We start from the raw sequence: 23,459 nt of genomic DNA on the forward strand, positions 1-23,459 counted from the left end.
TTGTGACCTGCCATTCTTCAATCACTGTTTTTTGAAATCAAACCAAAGCTCCAGAGATTGTAGCATGTCAAGTCTATGCATTATAGAAATAATTGAATGAAGCTGGACATTTCAGTTGGTCCTTAACAAGTAACTATTTAGATTAAATTAAAACAAAAAAAACCCCACCCCATACACTAAAAATTAACAAAAAACCCTACAAACAAGAAAACAAACCCCAACCCACCCTCACCCCCTCTAAAATCAAACCTAACTGAAAAGATTTATCCATGTGTAGTAAAACAAAGTTTGGGATCCAGCATTCTTGCTACACCTCCTTTCTAATGTTAGAATTATATTTTCTTTCTACGCTTCACATGTTCCCTATGTTTTAGCAAGCTGGAAAATAAGAAAATTCTGTCCTGTAAAGGTTAAAGCTGCAGTTTCAAAGAGAGAGAGAGAGAGCAATTCAAGGTGTGATACATTAGCAACCTTTTGTATTCAATTTCTAGAGACTCCGTTGCTTAATGTTTAAAGAAATGTATGAATTAAAAAGTTGGGGCATTTTCAATTTGCAGGTCTGGGGTAGGAATAATGATTTGTTTTACAAGGTGTTAGAGTTCATGGACAATGAGCACAAACACCAAATGAAATGCCTAACAAAAACATAATGAAAACATGAATGGTTTTGTACACTGAGTAAGTTATACAGCAAAATAGGTCACAATGGTGCAATACACTGTCATACAAAAACTCTCTTATTCCAAAGCCTTGCAAACAAGAAAACCCCAAAAACCAGAACAGAAGAGCAACAAAACAACCAGAAGAATTTTTTTTACTGCCATACCTTCTATGAAAGTAAAAGCTCTTTGCAACTAGAACACCTCTGGGAAGTATTGTGTCTGTATTTCTATGAAACAAAAGAAGTTCCAGGACTATTGCTGAGAACAGAGATTTTCCCTTTGCTGCCTGTAAGAATCATTAAACATTTAGAACAGAATCATGGAACTGTTTCGATTGGAAAATATGTGTGAGATCATTGAGCCCAAGTGTTCACCTAACACTGCCAAGCCCACCACAAAGCCATGTCCCTGACTGCCACATCTGCACATCCTAAATAACTCCAGGGGTGGTGATTCAGCCACTTCCCTGGGCAGCCTGGTCCAATACTTGACAACTCTTTCCACGAAGAAATTTTTCATAATAGCCAATCTAAACCTCCACTAATGCAACCTGAGGCACTTTCCTCTTGTCCTATCACTTGTTTCTCGGGAGAAGAGATCAAACCCACCAGGCTGCAGCCTCCTTTTCAGGTAGCTGGAGACAACAAGAAGGTCCCCCAATAAGCCTCCTTTTCTCCAGGCAAAACAGCCGCAGCTCCTTCAGCTGCTCCTCACAGGACCTGAGTCCCAGACCCTTCAGCAGCTCCACTGCCCTTCTCTGAACACTTTACAGTGCCTCAATGTCCTTCCTGGAGTGACTGGCCCAGAACCGGACACAGCACTCTGGGCGTGGCCTCACCAGTGCCAAATAGAGGGGATGATCCCTTCCTTTTTCCCCACAAACCAAATTCTTACCAGTCTAATGGCAAAAAGAACTGAAAATGGAAACCTGAACTAGCAAATATACATGAAGACAAAGCACATGTTTCGTACAAAGCACTAATCAGCATTTCAGTGGAGTCTGTGTCTGGATCCCATTTCCTTTGTGTAAAACTCTGAAAATATGTACCTGCACGGTTGAGGAGTGTTTCATAAAGATTACAGTTTCTAGAATGCTAGTATTGAAATGTTCAGTACTGTAACATTGATGCATCACCTAGATATAAGAATGATCAGTTAAGAAAAGAGATTACTTTGATGAAAAAATTCACATAACTTCTTAAAAAGGAGTGACCCCCTCCCACGCTATCTGCCTTAATTGATGAAAAGCGCTGCTGTTAATTAGTGCTCAAAAAGAGCTTCTTATCTTCATTCTTCTAGTCATTGTTGGGGCAGCCATCACCAAAGTGCAGAGGTTACAAAATGCCTGACTATTTTCCCTGAGATCTCCAGCAAGTTAAGCCCAGTGCAACTGTACTGGTGCAAAAAAGGAATAGTTGCTGTGAAAAGCACAGGCTGAGAATTTCCATTTCATCTGCTAGTTCTCATAAACTTTTGCAGCTAAACAGCTTAAGAACAACACCTTATAAAATTTACTATGAACATGCTACCAGAATAAAACAAAGAAGGCGCCTACAGAACTCTGGCCATTGAAAACAAAATCACAATTAGCAGCTTCCCAGAGGAGCTGTGAAGATTCCCAGCAGCTGAGAATCTGGCCTTGACCATTGGCCTGAAAGGCTGGATTGAAACCAGCAGAACTTCCCAGACAATCTGCCTGGTCCCTGAGAGTTCATTTTAACCTAAGATGAAAAATAGTATTAATTCATTTTAAGATGTGACATTTTACAGACTTAACTGCAAGGTTACACTTTTCCACTGTCTTACACAAATATGGCTATAGCCTTTGGAAGAACATCCTCCTTTTTATGAATAACCAGTGAAAGCAATAACATTATGTTTTACTTTCTTGAACAGATGCCCAGCAAGTCTGTGTAAGCACAAAAGTACTACTTTGGAAAACAATGTATCTTAAAGCAGAGGGATTTTGCATTTGGGTTAATAATCATAGTATAGATTTCTTTTGCAAAAAGGCACCTTTACCTGGGTTCTCTGGTTATTCTGGAGTGTTCTGTTCATGTAAAACATATGCAAAATTACTTATATGTCTTTAAGGCCCATTTTGGGGAAGAAAATAATACACTGAGGTTTTCTTTCACCGACAAATGTGGTTGTACACTAAACATGTTTAAATTTACTTTAGAAAAAAGGAGCTGAAAACAGCACATTTTAATATTCCAGATTTTTAGTAATATGAACTAGTTTAAAATACTGTACACATAAAAGCACAAAAAATATATCCTGAATGTAAATTAGGAACAAAACCATCCCATGCACACCTTCTATCCCATTGCAGTTTATGAACCTGAACATGCCCATCTGCCAGTGTCAGCCTTTAATATTTTCCATCACTGACTCTAACTTCTCATGAATAGTCTGCAACCAGAAATCCTAACTCTTGGGTAGAAAGGAATCACAAACCCATCTATTATTCACTCCAAAAATGAGAAAATAAACTGGAAAAACTCTTGCATGGTACTTAAGAGTCCTTATCACCAAGAACTGCAGACAAATGGCAGGGAAAGGGCAGGGAAAGCAGGATGAATTATGAGAGCAGGACACAACTTTAACTGAAAAGGTTGAAAAGCTGCAGAAACTACTGCCCTTCTCTCTTGAGTAGCACACATTTTTCTAGTTCCACATAATATTTCAAAATTTAATCCCTTTGGTCACCCCACTGCTTGGCCTCCCCCTGAATTCTCTTAATCCTTTCTGCACAGAGCAATGATACCTTCAGCTCTTGAAGAAAGTACATCTGCAGGGCTTTCCAATGTCATGGAAACCAGACAAAAATTTAAACTGCAAGTCATTCTTTCATTCTCTTCTAACATTAAAGAGGCATGCAGTCACATCTTTATAACTTAAACCTCCATCTCACCTAAAAAGAAACTGAAATTTCTTGGCACAAAAAGCAAACATATTCTTCCTGACACAGCAACTTACAGAGTCAAAAACCCTTGCAAAGAGTTCTCCCAAACATCTCAACTGCAAGGACAGAGCAGCAAAAGAAACATGCTGGCACTAGAACAACCTGGAATGATTTTTAACAGAGACTCCTATAAGAAACAACTGAATCTCTCACATCCTAAATTGTCCCACCACTATGCCATAACCCACACTTTTTTTTTTCTTTACAATGGAAAGAGGGAAAAAGAAAGGCCATTCCTTGTCTCAAAGATGAACTCTCTTGAGCCAAAGCAGAATTCATGTCAGAGAACTCCAACACTGTCATTCTCTGTGTATGGTCAAAGTAAAACTCTCCTGTCTGAGAGGGAGAAAAGTTATTATTGCCCTCTCTCAAAACATCCCCCCGAAAACATCCCCCCGAAACATCATTTTCTTTTTTATTTATGGACACAGAACTTCATTAAATTAGAAGAAACACATGGCAGCAGATTCTCAGTTACAGAAAATTGCCATCTTTTCACAAGAGTCACCGGATTTTCTGTTTCACTGAAAGGAGAACATAAACATTCCCAGAATTCCAAATGCATTAAAATAATTTCAACTTTCTGTAAATCCAGGTACACATTGTTGCAGGTGTTGGGAGGAAAGGGTTAAACCCACAAGATATGTTAAGGATGAAATAACTTCACTCAAAGTGACCTTGCAGCTGGGAACACTAAGCATTTTCATGTGGGGAAACTCTAGTTATTATGTCTGCTGTTGTTCATCCTCTGCCTGTTTTGAGAAGCAGAATTCCTGTGTGGAGACAACACCCTGTCAGACATGCCTGAGCCCTCTTTCTGCTGGGAGAAGGAGTGAGCATAGAAGCACAGCCTTGTGATAATCTGCTCCTGCAGGAAACCTTTGATATATTGGGGCCAGCAGCAGCCCCATCCCATCCTTTCTGTGCACTAGGGTGAACTGAGCCTAACAGAGCTGGGTCTCTGTGTGTCTCCACTGCCCAGTGTTGTCAGCAAGGTGATGAAATAAATCTGCTCTTTGCATTTCAGCTGAGGCTTCCTCATTGCCCTGGTTACCTGTAAGTACTGACTCATACAGTAGGTCACTCATTACTCAGTGTGTGTCACAGGCTCATGGTACATCCTGAGGAACAAGCTGGAAAACACTGCTACCTATTTCTGTTGCAACATCTTGTACTCTTCAAGAAATTTATTCCCCTTCTTTTGTGAGCAAATAGAAAACGAAGTAATTTCAAGCTATGCCATTGTTGGTTCACAGGTTCACACTAAATTTGCCAACTCTATCAATATCATGTACATTCATCTAGAAATATCAAGGTTTGCTACCAAATACAGGTGTAAAAAATGCTTTTGAAAGAGGAAAATGTTCTGTCCCCATCATTATAATCCAGAGGTCAGGCTTGCTGCTATCCTTAACTTGAACAGCAGCATGAGATTTAAAGCCTCAGAGAGTGTGACCCTATAGGCCACAAAAAGCCTTCATCTTCCCAACCTTCAGCATGTCACCCAAACTGTATGGATCCCCTTCCAGCATTTAGTGCTCTTCTTGGCAGCATCCTACCTCTATCTTGGAGGAAGAATCAGAATATATGCCACAGTAATTGCTTCTTAGTGAAAAGGGCCTTGGACAGGTGGGCAAGCAGGAAACCACAGCACACTCCAACATACTGACTTTCGGGAGACAGGACTGGTAGTACTTTTTGGATCTCATTGAATTCTGAGCTTCAATTTCATCAAGAAGAAAAACAGGAAGCTAACTCAGACTGGAGACTCTTGGGGTGAAACAGAGGCAAGTCCTTACAAAAGAATTCCTGCAGAAGTAACACAGAAGCTTCTTTGGGCAGAGATCCCCATTTTCCTTTACTTTGAAAAGATAATAGGTGAAAAATGCACAAAAAAAACCTCAGGCAGAAAAAGGCCTGTGCTCCTCACCACATAATATACTATTTTTTCTAGCAATGCAATATTTTAACATACCTGTTGGGAAATCAGCTATTCCTGGAGCAGTATCTGAATTTCCAATATGGAAATACATGAAATGCATGACGGAAGTTGTCAGAAACAGCTGAACAGTCCCTGAATAATTGTAACATTTTCCACAGAGAAGTCTGCAAATCTGTACTGGCATAAAGAGCATGTCAGAAGCACCAAGAAGAATAAAAAGAAACTAATTACCTCCCTGACACTCTGATGCTCTTTACTTGATCTATACATAACCTAACATTTAAACTGTCAGACTGACTTTTGAAGCAGACATTTGGAGCTGGAAATTCATGTAATCTGGGATCTTTCTCCAACTCAAGCCTGCTGATTTGATTTTTAAACACCTTTTCTTCCTATCTAAACATATCTGCATTTAGGGAAACATAGTAGTAGTATTTTTTAGTTCTTATGCGCAGACAGTTACGTTAGAGCAGTGGGAATGCTCTGAACATGGGGACTAAAAGGTGGTGGATTAAAAGCCATCAAGGATCCTGTGACTCTGCAGATCTGATGTTCAATAGAAGGACACTTTTGCAGAACCTGAGTGAGTTCTGTCCAGAGGTCAAATTGGAGAATGTTCCAAATACAAGAAAACAAACCAAAACGTTCCGTTCTTATCTATTGTATTTATTCTCCACAAGCACTCAGAAACCAAAAGAACAGAGTAAAAAAGAGTCCAGCAGCAGGCTACTAACATGAGTTTGTACCTTTGGGAGGCTTTGATCTTAAAATTAATAAACCATTACAGCAAAATGAATAAGTACAGAACTTCAACTACCTGATCACAGCAGATAGTCCCAAGTCTCAGAATCTTCATTTTTTTTCTTTCAAAAGATACTGGCTTTTGTCAATTGAAAATATTTTTCAATTTGTCAAGGTAAAATATCATCACACCTGTTTAAATTTTCACAAATTCAGACAGCAATCATATCTGCACTGATTGTTGAGCTGATTATTACTGATAATCCTCCTCCTCAGAAGCACTCAGGAATCAAAACCACATGCCCTGAGCTACAATCTGTCATCTCTCATAAAAATAAAACCGACCGTGTTTAGAGAGATTTTAAGGGAGAAGAAGCATTGCATGTTCCACCATTCTGGGAATATGTGACAGGCAGAAACTTATGATGCCTTAACTTGTGGCTAAAGCTGATTTACAACCAGTGGAGCTTCAATTTAATTCCAAATGAATCGGAAGTATTTGACACACACAGAGAAAAAAAAAAAGGAACCTCAGAACGGAAAAACTTTCTGATGGTTTCAGTGCTGCCTCTTCACTGCTCTGTCAGGCAAAGGTCCAGAGCCCTTGCCAGAGAGACTGCCTGAATTTTGGCCTGTAAAACATGCAGATGGTTCCTGTGCTGCTCAATGGTCTCAAGGTAGAAACAGCTCAGCTGCAGAGCCAGTGTGAAGAGGGGGCCAGGAATTGGGAAACCCTGGCTTGGTTCTTTTTTGTTTTACTGTGCCCTTAGCTGGTTTATTTCCTTGTGCTTCTCCAAGCTTAAAGAAGTTGGCCTTATGTAAAAGATGACCATATTTAAACAGAGGACATTTCCTTTCTTCTGTTTTCTTCACAAATAAGGCTTCAAATAGCCTGTGACAGAGGAAGGTCAGGAAATACACAGCCATAAAGCTTTTTGGAATTTCTCATTTTATTAGATATATGTCATGTTGTACTTTCTTAGAAAACTGGAAGGATACTTACTGTCAATCCTTGTTCTCCTGGTTTTCCGGGCTCACCCTTCAAATAAAAAAAAAAGAGTGAATTATTTCAGCAACACATCTTGATTCCAGTTTTCTATCTAGTAATACAAAATATCTTTAAAATTTCAATCTTAAAACAGGTATGGCAGCTAACTACACATTAAACATATTAATTTTTTGCTTTTTAACCTGGTAGTCCAAATTACAGACATCTTAAGAAGTACTACTTCGCAATCGTGTAATGGTATAGTTCTCAAGTCAAGAGCTAAGTATTGGTGTTCTGACTCTTGTCCCTTGGCTCTAAACACAGTATTCCATTCCACTATGTTAAAGGACACAGAGAAAGGTTATTTTCACATATGTGCTGCATCCCACAGTTTATATATTCCAAGATTACAGGTCTGTATCATCACCTCAGTCAGCACGCAGAACTTACTGTTGTCAATTACCATGTTCCATAAAACCATGAATATTGATATTCTGAAGCCATGAAATAATTACTCAGCTGTTAAATACCTGGACTGGCTTTCAAAATGGCAACCCATCATTTCCCCAATGTATTGCCTTTCTGTGGGCACAACTCTACATACAGTCAGAATTTATCTTCTCCCCTTTCTTCCCATATGAACACATATACAGTAAAACACATCAGTCATAAAATATGGGCTAAAAATACCCATCCAAGAAACCCAGAGCTCCTATCATTTTAGTGGTCTGGTTTGTACATCACTCCCTTGAAAACCCAACTGAGCACAGGGCAGTCCATGCACTATTGTATCAGCACAGCTCCAGGGTCCTCTTTAGCAGCTTTGTCATAAAAGAAAGCCTGTCATAAAATTGATGAGAGCTGTTCTGATGTCGTTGTTCCTGGCAACTGAAAAGAATCAGAGCTGCTTCTCTGGCTGTGCATGCACTGCACTCAGAAGCACACAGGCAGCATCTGCAAGCACACCAAGGACAGCTGGGAGCAAGAAGCCATGGAGGCACACGTTCCTGGCCAGGCACTGCCCCAAAACACCATCTTACAGCTGTGGCAATTGTAAACCTTCTTCCTTGAGAAGGACAGGCTGGAAGAGAAGCCCTGTTTTGTCTAATCCTACAAAAGAGGCAATGTTTGCCTAATGGTCACTGGTCACTAGAAGGAGACCCTCCTATAGCTGTGTGATGCTGCAAGTCCCCAGCTCATAGCACAGTGCAGCTGCTGTTTTCAGCTCACCAGATCCACACAAGTCTTTACCTCAAAGACAAAGCTGTCCTTCCCTCTCAGCTAAGTTCTCCCTTTACAGCTCTCCCATTTGTGTGTTTCACACACTCATGGAGGAACAAGCATTCTGAGGACCAGGAACATTAACCTGAGGGTACAGAACAGTAGCAAGGGGGAGCAAACTGGATGTTTTTTACCTGAGTGCTTGTTTGTATCTGATTCTAAAGCAGTACTATGAACTGATTTTCCATAATGTTATAGGGCTTAAGATAGCCACAGCTTAAAAACTATAAAAAGAAACTCTCTCTTGCCATCTAAAGTCATAATCACTACAGAACTATTATAAAATGAAATGACCTCATTGCATAAAATGCATGACTCTCCTGTTATGAGAAACACTAATGACCCCTTCGCTAAAAGCACAAAAAAAAAGCCACATGCAGCCACACTGTAACTAGCAAGGCCAGTGGATTCTGCCAGCCCCATCTATGTATGTGAACTATTAAAACACTATCACTGCAGTCAGAAAGGGATTCTGGTTTCAGTCTTGCCCTTACTAGATCAAACTAGCACCAACTCTGCTGACTACAGTCCATTTAACCACAATAAATGAACACAAGGGAGTCCTAGAAGAGGCCCAGAGCCTGATGCGCCACAGGTCTAACAAGAAATGGGAAGGTTGCCCAAGTAAAGCATCATGAGAACTACAGACTTCTAATGTCATGTCATAACCTTGAGCTAGAACTTATGAGCGCAGGAGTGGTAAAACAGCCAAGCCAAAACAACAACAGCAGCAGCAGTTCTAGAGCCCTAGATGTCTCAACTGGCCAGCTTTGCTGGATTTTCACGGAAATTTTAGAAGCATCTTACTATTACCATGCTATATTACATTTAGACAGCTAATACCTGAACAGGGTTAGAACAGGAGTGTAGGTATTTTCTTTCTCAGTTTTAGCTAAAAAAGGTCCTGCAGGAAAAATTTATGCTGTCCTGGCCCCATGTAACAAGTGATACTTTTTCTTCAAGAAACCAGTTTCTGTTTCCAGTGCTGGTCCTCACCTTGCTGGCTCCCCATGTGCCTTCCTGGCAACAACCTTCACTTTTCATGGATGTGAATATGTGTGTGCATCTGTGCATGTGCCATTTTATTTTTCATGTCTCTCTCCTGCCTGTAATTCTATTTCCACACTGATAACACAGTGCCATTCATGGTGAAAAGAGACACTTTTTTCAAAGGAATAAAAGTTATGGAAGCCACAAAAGATGAAACTAAAACCAAACACATACTTTTCTAAAAAATCATGTGTTTAGACATCTGTTAAAAAAGTGTGGGATTCACCGCGTGCCTAAAACAAACAATACACAATATACTGGATTCTGCTGCTTGTCCTAATGAAACATGGTGGTTGAGCCAAAGAAAATGGTACTGTTCTTCTTGTTTAAAAATGGCAGAATCTAACTCCCAAATTCATCATACCCTGGGCAGCTTTAGCAGTTTATTACTTTATTCCATGACTTTTGAGGTAAAACCATTAAGAAGTGAGAAGTCAAGCTATGCTATGAGGCCTCAAATTCAGTTTTATCTTGAAGTTTGAATAGAAACATTTATTACTCGTGGAAAGGGGCAGACTCTCCTCACACAGCTATTAAACATCAGTGAATGACTGAGAAACCTTAGAAAGTGTAGGGAAACTGCCAGGGGTGGGAGGCAAGGAACCTAGGCGGTACTTCTGGCCCTGCTATACACTTGCTCTGTGTGTGTGGGACTTCAGGTACACCCTGAAACTTGCCTGTGGTTCAGCTTCCACATGTCTTACTTGCCAATCTGACCTCAGAAAATGTCTTTGACACTCTGCTGGCAAACACTTGAGAGAAATGCACACACCAAAGCAGCAGCAGAGTAACTCACCGTTAAGCCGGGCATCCCACGAGGACCATCTTTGCCGGTGTCTCCTGGGGGACCTCTGGGTCCTGGTGGCCCTGGAGGTCCAGGGGGTCCAGCTTGTCCTTGGTCACCCTAAACCAATAAAAAACTCATCACAACATTGGCTTTAGAGGCATCAACTACATAAAAAACACATCAATTCACCCATAAAGAGTGCCAGACAGGCTGGAAGAAGCTGCCATGAACTGGACAAGGGCTTCTTCACTGCTTATGGCAGAAACAGCACTTTGCCTTGAAGACCAACAGTTTGTATAGGTCCAGTGCAATCAGCCACAGAGCAGAAGGTTCAGATTCTAAACTGCTTGTTTTACCACAGCGCATATGCCAAAATTTGGTATGATCTTGAAATATTTCACTCATCTAGTTCTCCAGAGCAAGTGACTGTTTTTGATAAGCATCTGTTTGCTTCATGATTTGCATAATCATAACAAAGCTGAGGCAAAAAGAAAAGTTGCATCTGAGAATATACAGATTTGCACAGTAATTTTCCAAGCCCATGAATGATGCATGGATAGATTATAAAACTGAGCATGGAAAATAACTGCCTCTTGATGGAGTTGTACATAATTTCCCATCTGTTTTGGGAGGCTGTTTTATAGTGACAATTAGCTAACTCTCTTCATTTTTACCTATTAATTTGTTAAAGTCAATTTTCAAGAGAGTTGTCAAAACATATTACCTTCCCCTCTAAAAAAGAAAAGACACCCCAAAATGGTGCTTTAGTTATTTCCAGCACATCCCTGCAAACTGCTGGAAAAAAGCTGCCGGCAAACATGGCTCACTTAGCAAAGCCACCCATAGTCTTTTAACAGTTAATACCATTAACAGTTGCCTCATTTCAAAGCATTTTCAAGTGAACAACCTGCTAAAGAAGGCATCTGACAAAAAGGTACAGCAAAGAGCAAACTGAATGTAAAGAAGAACCAGACTCCAGTGAGATGAAGCACTACCTTAATGAGGCGGCGTTTAATGAGCTGCTGATCAGCAGAGAGAAACCCATGATTGATTTTAGGAAACACCATCTGATCAGGCAGGTGAGGTCAAAGGTTGAAGATCAGAGATGAGAGAATTGAAGAATAGACATCAGAAGGCCCGAGAAAGAAATAAAGACATATTCATTAGATTTGTAATAGCTGTTATAATATGAACTGGTGCTTCTGCCTGAAAGAAACTGTGCATTTTACTTTGGAAAAAGATTACCTCTATTGTACAGGTCCTACTGCTATGATTTAATTCATATACAGTGACTTAAATGCATAACTGTTTTCTCCCCAGATTTTCCATAAGAATTCTGCATTTGTATTCATTTTTTTCATTACTCAGGCTCTAAAAATCAGTATTTTTATATTTTGTTCTTTCAGCAAAGCTTCTAGAGACAAAGCACCAGTTCAACTTTCAGTCAGATTTTCTAACCAGCATAGTGTGCCATGAAGAATGGTGTTATTTTTATAAGGTCTGAAGGTCCAGTTTGACCAGATTGTTTCCTGCTTAATTTGCAAATCCACGTTGAAAAAATCTGGATGTACAGATTAAACCTCTGATATCTAACACAAATATCTGACTCTACATGTAACCAGTATAGAGTTCACTGACATTTTCCACACTCATGTATGCCTCAGGGAAGCAGAACAGGAAAAATTCATCTGAAAATAAAATCCTGACCAAGACCATGGGGAATGTAGGCATTTCCAGGGGTACACAGCTATAGATTTGATTCCATGCTCTGCATCAGAAGTACTTAGATCAATGCAAAGGCAGTGAGGATTGGCTTAGATCCACCATAAGAATTCACTGGTTTCCATGCTAAAAACAATTTTTCATGTGCACTTTTATGCTGATACAGAGAGACCTGACTGAACAGGTACATGTCAGCCACAAACCTTGACGGTGAGGATCTGATTACTGTGCAGAGCAGCAACTGTGGGGAAGCCTGGCAGACCCTAGGGACACAGCACAACATGGTACGAGAACAGCACAACACAAACATCACAGAGACCATTTACTGACACATAAACAGAACAAACACCACGTTTAGTACACCCCACACTGCCAACAGACAGGAAATGGCCTCTCTGTCATATGGGAAACAGAGCGAGGTCTGCACTGCGCTGCAGAGGCAAGCTGATTCTTCACAATGAGAATATCAAGAGATTTTAGAAGGAGCAATCCCATGAAGGGGTCTCTCCTTAAAATTACAATAAATTCTTATGATCATTTGAAAATTGTTAAGACTATCAGCCAGCAGATGGCTGAGCCATTTTCAATGGAAATGTACTACAGCACTTTGAGATCTATGTGGAAAGCCTTGACTCTGGATTGCTGCAGAAGCTGACAGCAATGACAGTATGCTCTGAAGAGCTTTGCATAATTAATATCCTGCTCCTCACATTCTGCTTAACATATGACATTCAGCACACAATTGGTAGCACATAAACAACCAGGAACACTGAACATAAATCTACTGCTAAATCTTGGGTAGTCCATAATGGTCAAAGTTTTCAAGACATACACAGCAGTATTTTCATATCCATTTTTACCCCCTCAGTTGCTATATGCCACATATGGCTTCTCATATTCTACTCTACTGAGATGTGCTGAACTTGTACTGTACTAGCACAAAAAGGGAAGGGTGTGGTGATTGTGGCCTGCTGTCACACTGTAAGGGAGTGAATTTTGCTTTCAGTTCAACACCTTTCTTAAACTGCCTTGTAGGGTGTGAATTAAACCTTCTGATAAAGCCAAAACCTTATGCAGTTGAGCAGTGAATTCCTAAAGAGAAGGAAATTCCTAAGTCCTCTCTTTGCCTTTAGCATAGCACACACTGCTAGAAGCAGAGGCTTGTTCAATGGCAGAGAGACATTAGGCTGAGGAACATTCAATAAAATACATCCAGGGACCTCTAAGGCCCCTATATGCCCACAGACCGCCTTTATGAGGCAGAGTTGGCAGCACAGCCCCTCTGGGGGCTCCTCCTGGAGCAAAGAGCTGCACCATGCCAGCCTAGCACCTCCTAAAGGGAAGGCTGTGCCCGGCTCTGGCTGCCAGGCACGGGCCCTTCAGTGTGAAGGTTCTGCTGGTGCAGCCCATGTTGCTGCAGCACACGAGCTCTTCGCAGCCCGGCTGGCCTGCTGGGGAGCACCAACAGGCCAGGGCAGCCTGCCAGGTCTCTCAGCTGCAGCAGATTCTTTTCATGTGGCAAATACTTGCTCTGTTCATCACACCAGAGAGCCTGTGGATCACAAAGACTGCACCAGTCTTTACAAAAAAGGGAGAGTTACTTTTTGATGCATACATGTCTTCACTAGCATCTTGGAGTTGCATTTAGCATTTTTATTCCTGCTCTACACCCATGAGATGAAGCTGAGACTCTGTAAGTTGATCCTATAAAGCCAGTGGTTAAATGCAGCTTTCCCACTTCATTGGGATGAACCACAGTGTGCTTAAATGCATTGCTCAGTGACCTGAAATCTCCTCTTTAGAAACAAATAAACAGAAAACAAAACCAAAAAAGGCTAAAACTCACAACATATAAAGGGACTCACTCCTGAGACACGGATAAGACTGGAATGATACATCATTTAGGAAACAGATGTATCAAGTTTTCATTTATGCTATTATGGAATATAAGTTAAAGAAGTTATTAGAGAGTAATGTGTCAGAATCTTTACATCTGTGACTCATTAGCCATGATCCATTTCTCCCCCAGATAAAACTACAACACCCATGTAATGAAAATGAGCACAAACAAGAAACCTACATAAGAAGATAAATCTGAATAGCAAGCAATAACTGACATTTATTGAAAAAATAGATAAACAGAAAATTTTTAAACAACTTCATTTTTACTCATCAGCCTTTAGAATTACAGCACAGTAATTTTCAGTTACCTCTAAATTAGCACATTAGCAATTTGATGTTTTAAATTCATATTAATTTTGATTTATTTCATCTTCAGCATGAAGGAGGACTGAGAATTAAGAAAGGCACTTATTCAGAAAATACAGTGGTTTGTCATGAAAGATTTTCTTTCTCCTTGAGAAGAAATGAAAGACACTGGAAAGACTTGTGTAGCTGTACACAGAACTATTTACGTTCAGCACTGCACAGTCCAGCCCCAGCATTCCCAAAGCTTCCCAACACCACAGAGGCAAGTACTGCAGCTTTTTGCCTACATAAACAACATATGAGAAAAGGGTCCTTCCCATTCTTCCATCTGCAGCTTAGTTACTTCTTCCAGTTTGTTCCCAAGTAGGAAAAAACTCTCCTTCCTTTGCCCAAAGTGGTCATAATCTTAGACCTAACAGTCAGACACATGAAATGCCAGTTTGGACCTGGACCATCTCCCCATGACTAACATGTATTTCTGGAGAGTGCCAGAAACATGGGAATGCTAAATGGAACCCAGCAAAGACACTACAATAGGCCCATAGTTTTTGCACGTGTGGGAGGCTTTAGAAGGCATTGCATCCTCTGGCATCCATGAAAGATAATGCTGGCACACAATGAGCTTCTAAAAGGGCATAAAAAGAGCTATCCTTCCCACAAAATGAGTTCTCTTCCTTTCCTGTCACTCTGCTATAAATATAGCCACAAATATCCCCTGGATCTGTTTTATTTTTTCCCTATCGAAGGCTGTTCTGAATGACGGATTCAAAGTTACTCAATTTTCTCTTTATTTGGTTTGATTCTTGAACTGCACATAGGAAGGGTTCTTGTTCTACACCCTGGGAGGCCCTAACAGAATACAAAACACTACAGTCATCAACAGCGACCACTGGTCTACTAAATTCCTCTGCTGACAGCTACTCAAGCTCACCCTGAAATGCTAGCTGGTTACAATTTCTAAATTAGCACAGTTGCTGCATGCCTCACCGCCATTTTGCCCAAATGCCAAGCAAAACACGACGCCTGATGGAGGCCAACAGCCATGGGACAACATTACCTACCTGAAAGTGCAGGTAAAGCCTACTTGCCCCATACAATGGCTATTGAGAAAATCCAGGGATGCCAGAACATCATAACATTCCTCTGTCTGATTTTTTTACTTGGATGAAATAGCTCTCCTGTTACATTCATCACAGCCTTGAAGGATGTAATTCCCACTAGCTGTCCTGGATTTTGCACAGTACTCTCAGCTTTGTCCATTGGCCCACATGAGGTCAATATTGCAAGGTCATCATAACCTTGTCAGAGGCAAGTATGATAACACTAGGCAGCAGTGTTACTGGTTTTATACACTGTGCTCCACACACTCCAGTTTGGCTACTGCATTTGCTCAGTATAGTCAATGTCACAGTCCTCTCTAGGATTTTCCTTCTGACCTGCCAATAAACCCAAGCTGCACAAGCTTGCATGTTCCTGTGAAGACATGGTAAATGAGACAGGAATTACCACCTGCTGTTCTCTTGCACTTCCTAAGGTTACAGCCAGCTGCTGCTATTTCACATCAAATCACACAGGCTTCGGGCCAGAGTGATCCTGACACTCTTTATGGCTGCTCTGCCTCTCTCCAACACCACCTCCAGTTCTAATTAATCCCTCAGACTGAGTGCCAGTCCTGTGGCTAATTATTGTACCTGCCGTGGGGAATACAGTGTTTGGTATCACCCTGTACAGTGCCATGGACTCTCAGCAGGAGCTCTCTTATATAATCCCTTTTATCATAACTGCTGCTTTCTCCAGCAGCAAATCAGCTAACAAAACCCGTACACCACAACAAGACAAGAATCCAGAAATTTCTTTTCACTTAGGTAAACATTCAGCAAAGAGTTCTGATTTGAATACGTTACATAATGATCCAGACTTTGCAAAAAATAGTAAAAATGCAGTGTTTAAGATCTAGAATAAACAGATCACTGTAAAAGCATTATTTCCTATAATGACCTCTGTGAAATCTACCTGACACTGCATTCAAACTGAATAAAACTGGACAAAGCCAACACTTCTCTACTTTTGTCCTATTATTAGATGAATTTTCAGTGAGGAAAAATGTCTTTTCTACACAACTGAATTATGTGTTCTGATGAGTGATCACACATCTGACCTCCATAAAATATCCTTCCTGAAGGCAAACCTGCTACTCTCACTGAAAGTGGTGCTAGGCATCCAGTTAACCCCAAGAAAAATTGGGCTTGGTCCATAACCAAGTTGGTTCTCAAAACAAAAATCTTCTCTCCTGGCTTATGTTTATCTTCAAATTTTTTACCTGCTGCAGTTATGTGATGCAGTTAAGTGGTTCAAGCTTCTTCTCTGATGTTTACTAGGACTGGATTAAATTTTTTAAGAGCTGTTTTCAATAAAATTTCTCTAATTCGAATATTCAGTGCTGCAGCACTTCTGCGTGACAGTTGTAGTTCGAGATACAACAACTACATGATGTATTTTCAGCCAGAGGACAGGGCTGTAGAAAAAGGAACAGGATGTACAGGGACTTCCTTCCTCACCATTCCTCTGGCATTACTAAAAAGGGGCAAGATGCAAACCAAGTGGTGGAGAGTCAAGACACGCACTGCCCAGATCTTAGGACAGGAATGACAACATCCTCCTCTCGGGAGCAGGTATGTGGCACTTTCTCTGGAGTGTCACAGCTGTTCTGCATTCCCCAGGGGAACTTCAGGAGCTGAACATCAAAGGCATAGCTTGGCCCTAGAGAGTCATTCACAGCCAAAAGGGCACTCCTGTGAACTCTCAGTCTCGAGTCTGAGTGTCCCAATGCTTTAGACCAAGTTGGCAGACAGCACCATCTGAGTTCTTCCCTAACCTCTCCTAGTTACAGAGCAAAGTTACCTTGCTCCAATTTGTCACCCTAGTTTCGCCTTAATGGAAAACAGGGGAGCCACAACAGCCCAACGCCAGTGAAGTGCAGATAATTAATCCCAGGAATGGAGTAGGTAAATATCCCTGTTGCCTTCTGGCAGATAAGGAAACAAAGTCTTAGGAATTAACTTAACTGCTCACAGACAAATTGGCATTAAACCGGATGTCCAGCAGTTTTCCCAATGATTCTGCTTCAGTGAAAGTTGTGTTAACAGAAGGAATCACTAATGCTTTTTTTAACGTTCTTATTGTGGCCACTAAGAGTGAAGTTTGAAACAGTAGCTAGATATAGCTTATATAACTTGATCTACAATTTGATTTAAACAGGTCAATTAACAACAGAAAAAACAACCATGAGTGTAATCACACTGCTAAAGTATGAAATTAAAGCAGCACTCTGTGTCTGCTATATGCTTGATGCAACATACAATAAAAGAGAAAATATGCTTTTAGAAATAAGACTCATCAAGTGCAGAAAAAATTCACAGCATTAAATGGAATTTAAATTATGCAAAATTGTATTTAATTAACATAATACTTTCACTCTAATACCATACATTTTTGCTTTGAGAAGATGTGGAATGAGGATCAAAATTACCAACATGAAACATTTGGGAACAAATCTTCCTGTAACGTAACTGATTTACCTACATTAACCACAATGTCAACATGATCTCACTCCAAAAAACTGAGTTTTGCTTTTGGGGAAGGCAAAAAATCAGATTAGTTTATATACTACTATTTATTTTGTGAAGCAAATATGTTCCTTTCTTAAAAAATCCCCCAACAACAGCAATCAAACCAAAACAAAAAACCTCCATATAGTACAAAATAGAATGGCTTTTAAGATGGGTGAAAAGTTAATGGCCACAGTTTAATCATCATTCAGTAATGAGTATTTTCTAATTTATGATTGAGGTGCTGATTCTAAGGACATGAATACAGGTTTTCCATGCCTTGTCACCAGGAGCAGGAAAAGCCTCAAAACACTCATTATATATTTCCTAGAAATATATTAACTAATAATAATGCACATATATTCAAAGAACGCTTTTTAAAATTTTCATTTAAAAAAATCAGGTCAAAATTTACTGCTTACACACCTTTAATTTCCCTTTAATATGGCATAGTTTATAAAGGTTGTGCCTATAATAGAACAAGTGAAGAAATACTTCAATTTGAAAAGAGAGCTCACATTTATATATACACACACATTCCTATTTAGTTATTTCAGTAAATAGACTGCTTCCAGGACTACTTTTGTCAATATTAGGTAATTTTGAAGTAGTCTGTCAGCATAGAAGAGTGGAAGTTGCAAAGCAATGATTTCTTTCTACCAGGGAGCAAGTAAGTAGCAAATATATTAAAAGTAAATAGGGGAAAGGGTTATCTAGAAAAGAACATTATACCTCTATCTCAACCTAACTGTTTTAACAGGACTCAAGGAATTTTTTTAATCTTCAAGTCAATAAAGGTTAACAAAATAAAATGAACTTCTGAGTTCCCATCTTTTCTAGAACTTCATCTTTCCTCCTTAAGATATTTTAGCAATATTATCAGTTCTGTGCCACCCCAGCCAACAGGAAAATTTATTTAAACACAACAAAAGTAGAAAATTATTTCGTGGAAAAATATTTAAGTCTGGCTTCTGGGTGGTATCCTATTTCACCTAGCCCAAAACCAATTTAAAACCAACTTCTAGCTAATTATTTCTAGCCCTGATAAGCAAGAAATCTCTCATGTATCTGAGATTAAGGACAGAAGATATTTATTATGTCATTCACAGAAGGCTGAGAAAAGACTAAGAACCATAGAGTCACTAAAGTTGGAAAATACCTCCAAGATCATCAAGCCCAACTTCCAACTGAACACCACCCTCATCCACTAGGCAGGTCACCTGGTCATGAAAGAATATCAGGTTGGCCAAGCAGGACCTGCTTTTCCTGAATCCATGCTGGCTGGGCCTCATCCCCTGGATGTCCTGTACATGCTGCATGATCTTATCCAACATGATCTCTTCCATAACTTTTCCTGGCACTGAGGTGAGGCTGACAAACCCACAGTTCTCCAGATCCTCCTTCTGACCATTCTTGTAGCTGGGTGTCACCTGGGCAACCTCCAGTGATCTGGGACCCCCACAGGTGGCCAGGACTGATGATAAATGATGGAGAGTGGCCTGGCCAGCTCTTCCACCAGCTCCCTCAGCACCTTCATGTGAACCCCATCTCAGCCCAGAGATGTGTCAGCTTCTAAGTAGCACAACAGGAATAACTACTTCCTCCTGGATTGCAGGGGGTCTCTTCAGATCCCTATCCCTGTCAGCCACATCAGGGGGCTGGTTGCCCTTGGGACAACCAATCTTTCTGTTAAGACTGAGGCAAAGAAGGCATTAAGTACCTCAGCCTTTTCCTCACCCTTGATTAAAAAGTTTCCCTTCACATCCACTAAGCCATTCCATACTAGCTGTTCTGATCCCAAACATTCACCTCTGTAGACCTGTTTCCATTATCAAGATGAAGTCTCTACTTGGACAATACATCCTTTGAAATCCTACCATCATTAAATTTTCAAAGGCTTTTTTTAAAATTGGACTAGAACTGTAACTGAGCAGCCTCATATCACCATTTATTCTAACAGTCCACAGGCTAAACTCCATCATTTTTAATTTTCTCATGGCTCAGTACAGTAAAGCAAATCTCCATGGACATTTCATGAAGCCATGCCCTCTGCAAAAAGAAGAGCATCCAAAAGATATATTATTACCATTTCTTACACTGGTATCAAGGAAATCTAGTTCTGCATTTGACCTAAATGCTTAGCCAACCAGAACTTCAGAGTAATTAGAGATCTGATATAAAAATACATAAAGAGATAAAAACATAATTTTTCCAAATAAGATCAGAATACACCATCAGTACCTTATTGGTGGTCTTATGTGATTAAAAGCTATATTAACTTGCTGCTCAAACTCACACTCAGGGTATGAATTTCTGTACCATTCACACTACTAGAATGTGTTTTGGCTCATATTTTCCACACAATATGGACATTGGTAGATCAAGCCACATGGCATTACAAACTAGAACCCTTATGCCATCTCTGCTCAATGAAGGATACTGATCCACAGACTAGTTCTGAACACTTAAGAAAATTTATTAGATTCTTGGAAAAAAACCAAAAAAACAATGTAAAACCCCTTCAAAAGCCAGCCAAATTATTCTAAAAATACAAGTGCTTGACCTCTGGCTGGTATTTGCATGGCTGAGCTCTTAGTGTATGACTCTATTGAAGGAATTTTCAAGAAAACCTGAACTACAAAGCAGTTCAGTATATAGTCGACATGTCCAGTGACTGTGAATATTTTGAGATAACTACTATTTTTATGGTTTTGAAATTTTTTCAGAAAGAATAATCCCTCAAAAAAATCTCATGGTGACAAAACATGGGTGGGACAGAAAACAATATCTTTTCCTCTTGCAAAATGTTCTCACAAATATCTTTCTATTTTCTTATCAGCAGATTTTTGGAAGTTTAAGGTCTCATCTTGATTTGGACACTCTTTACATTTTATTTCGATTTCTTTTTAAAAAATGCCTAGAGGAAAGAAAGCAGCTTATCTAAAAAAAAAGTGCCATTTTGAAATTTTGGTCATAGCTTGGAACACTAAAAGTTTTTGCTAAGTTAATCGCTTGTTTCAAGCCAGTATGTAAAAATATAAACCCAAAGAAACTTCAGGCTCCTTACCTGTAAAAGATGAATTAGCACTAAAACGTTCACTGCTCTTAGATATTATATCCAATCTGAGCAAACTTGTCAAATCCAAGTGTTAATGTCACGCCCCAGTTACTTTCAGGTACAATATTTCTCAAAAATAATATTGTATGCCATTACCTCCAAACCTATTTATTTTACATACGCAGTGATGGAAAACTGTGTGCAAAGGTAACCAACCAGGACTAAATGGGTTTAGTTTCATTTGGTGCATGAGTGGCTTACACATAAAAATTCTATTAATTATATTGTAAATCCCCTGGCACAGCAGGTTGAGCAGACTCACCCTGAAGACAGTTATCAGAAGAGATAACTGCTGTACCATGAAACATAAAATGGTCAGAGGCTTCATGGTACTTATTACTTGTGAAATATGGAGGGGAAAAAAGGAGAAGAGGCTGTAGAACATATTCAGAATAGATTAAGGGAAAACCAACAACACTGGGCAAATTTCCCAAGTTGAATCCATATACTTTAAAAGGAGGTATGTTACTACAACCTGCATTGACTAAAGAGTTGGTAAAGTTTCAGCTTGTCCAGAAGATGCTAATCATCACCTCTTCCTCCCCACTGCTGACCTTATTGAATTCCTTTTCTGTAATCAGATACAGAATTCAGTCTCAAGTGCCAGCTGCTGCTGCAGATACAGCTTTGTGATGTCCTTAAATAAAAATTCCTCAGGTTGGAAATTTTCTGCTTTTTATCTGCACTTGATTTACCAAACCCACAAATAGTCATAACCATGATTTTTATGGCTCAGTAAGGACTCTACTGCCTTCCTGTATATGGAGCATGTCTTGGCAAAGTTGTACTCAACAGCCTCTGTGTAGCAGAGGTCCCATTGCAGTAACACTGACCAAACCTGCATCTTCTTCTTGGGCACTGCCAACACCTCCAGAACAGGGACTGAAAGCCACATATGCTAACCACTTAACAGTTCTTACATCTCTTCAACATTTTGCCAAGATTTCTGCATAATTCCCTTGTGTTGATCCCACTTCATTTGTTCTCCATTGTTCAGACCTCTGGGGCTTTCCCTGGAAACTTCTCTGACAGTCATAATTCCAGATTCTTATCCTCAGCTATGTAACGCTCTTCACAACACTGCTCTTCCATATTTGTTATTGCATTCCTCTCTGAAACTACCATCAAATTTGCCCTCCTGTTTTTTTGAATCTAAAGCCTGTGAATGTGAATTAAGAACATGCATTCTTCTGCATGTAAGGACACTTAGTGTGAGCACTTGCACTCGAGCCTGTCTTATGCTACCTGAATTGAGCATCCTCTCCTAAGCCACAGGCACTGCACTGCTCTCCTCCCCTGCATCCCTCTCTCCTCACATAACCTGCAAAGCTCTGTAGCACAGAACCAGACAAAATACACAGCCCAGTATGGCCTCTGAGAGAGACACTAAATTTGCTTAAAAGTTAAAAGGAAACTGTTACATTATTCAGAACCTTTAATTCTTATTTTAGTTCTCTACAAAAAAGCACGTTGCTCTCGTTGTTACTCTCTACTTTCTTTTCCATTTATTTAAGTAGTTTTCCAACTTGTTATGAGTTTGAACTGAAATAATATTTAAAGCTGTTCACTCTTAGACTGGTGACTTTATGATGTGCAGCCCTAGCACCAAGCACAACAGGGCACCCTGGCAGTTAACAGAACATCAAAATCAGCTGTAAAAGCATGTTTTGACTTTAGATAATCTTATTGCTGAAAAAAAATGTAAAATCCAATTAAATCAAATTATATGAAGCAAAACAGTAGAATGAAATAAAGCTGCAAATTCAAAATATTTAACAAAGTTAACAGAAGAAAGTAATCCATGGAACATACTGTTATGGGAAAAATTATAAACATGTAACCAAAGAGAGTTGCTATATCATCTGAACAATGTAACCAAGCGTTTTCTAATGAAGCACAGATGTAAAGAAGAGTGCATTAGCACAGCCAATCCATTCGAATTTACACTCCTGTATTCCTCTACTTCTCTGTTAAAATAAACATGACATTTAGAAATTAAAAGAACCTTCTCATTTCTTCAATTAAACCATGTTCTGTCTGGATTGTAACTACAAGGTGATAATACTATTATTATTAAAAATATTAAATACATATATGTCAGGAAAAAAGCTAATACATGCATACATTATATTTGTTTATAATTCACTAAATATTAGCTACATTTTACATGAAATCTAGAAGTATATTTATTAGAAACCCTCTGGCCCTCTGCATTGTGGAAGCCCATGCATGGCATGAACACATTGCTGGGGAAAATGAATGGTGTGGTTAGGAAAGCCAGTTTTATACAGCAGAGCAAAATCACTGTGGAACCTGCTTCCACCCACAATGGAAATTTTACACTTGGGAATCACCCAAATCTTCCCAGACACTTCCTGCTCACG

At 39.7% G+C, this 23,459-nt stretch overlaps 1 protein-coding gene across 1 annotated transcript in view; it reads right to left on the reverse strand.

Moving 5' to 3' along the window:
- COL25A1 (collagen type XXV alpha 1 chain) overlaps positions 1-23,459 on the reverse strand; it is a 294,552-nt gene that overhangs the window by 75,947 nt on the left and 195,146 nt on the right. The window contains exons 8-10 of the mRNA XM_054295154.1: positions 11,415-11,486; positions 10,429-10,536; positions 7,317-7,352 (exon numbers count right to left, since the gene is read on the reverse strand). Coding sequence (XP_054151129.1) covers positions 7,317-7,352; positions 10,429-10,536; positions 11,415-11,486 — 216 coding nt within the window. The remainder of the gene's footprint in view (positions 1-7,316; positions 7,353-10,428; positions 10,537-11,414; positions 11,487-23,459) is intronic.

The sequence above is a fragment of the Melozone crissalis genome, unplaced genomic scaffold, assembly GCF_028551555.1.
Source record: "Melozone crissalis strain CALT ecotype California unplaced genomic scaffold, PUWL_Pcris_2 ptg000006l_1, whole genome shotgun sequence".
Lineage (NCBI taxonomy): Eukaryota > Metazoa > Chordata > Aves > Passeriformes > Passerellidae > Melozone > Melozone crissalis.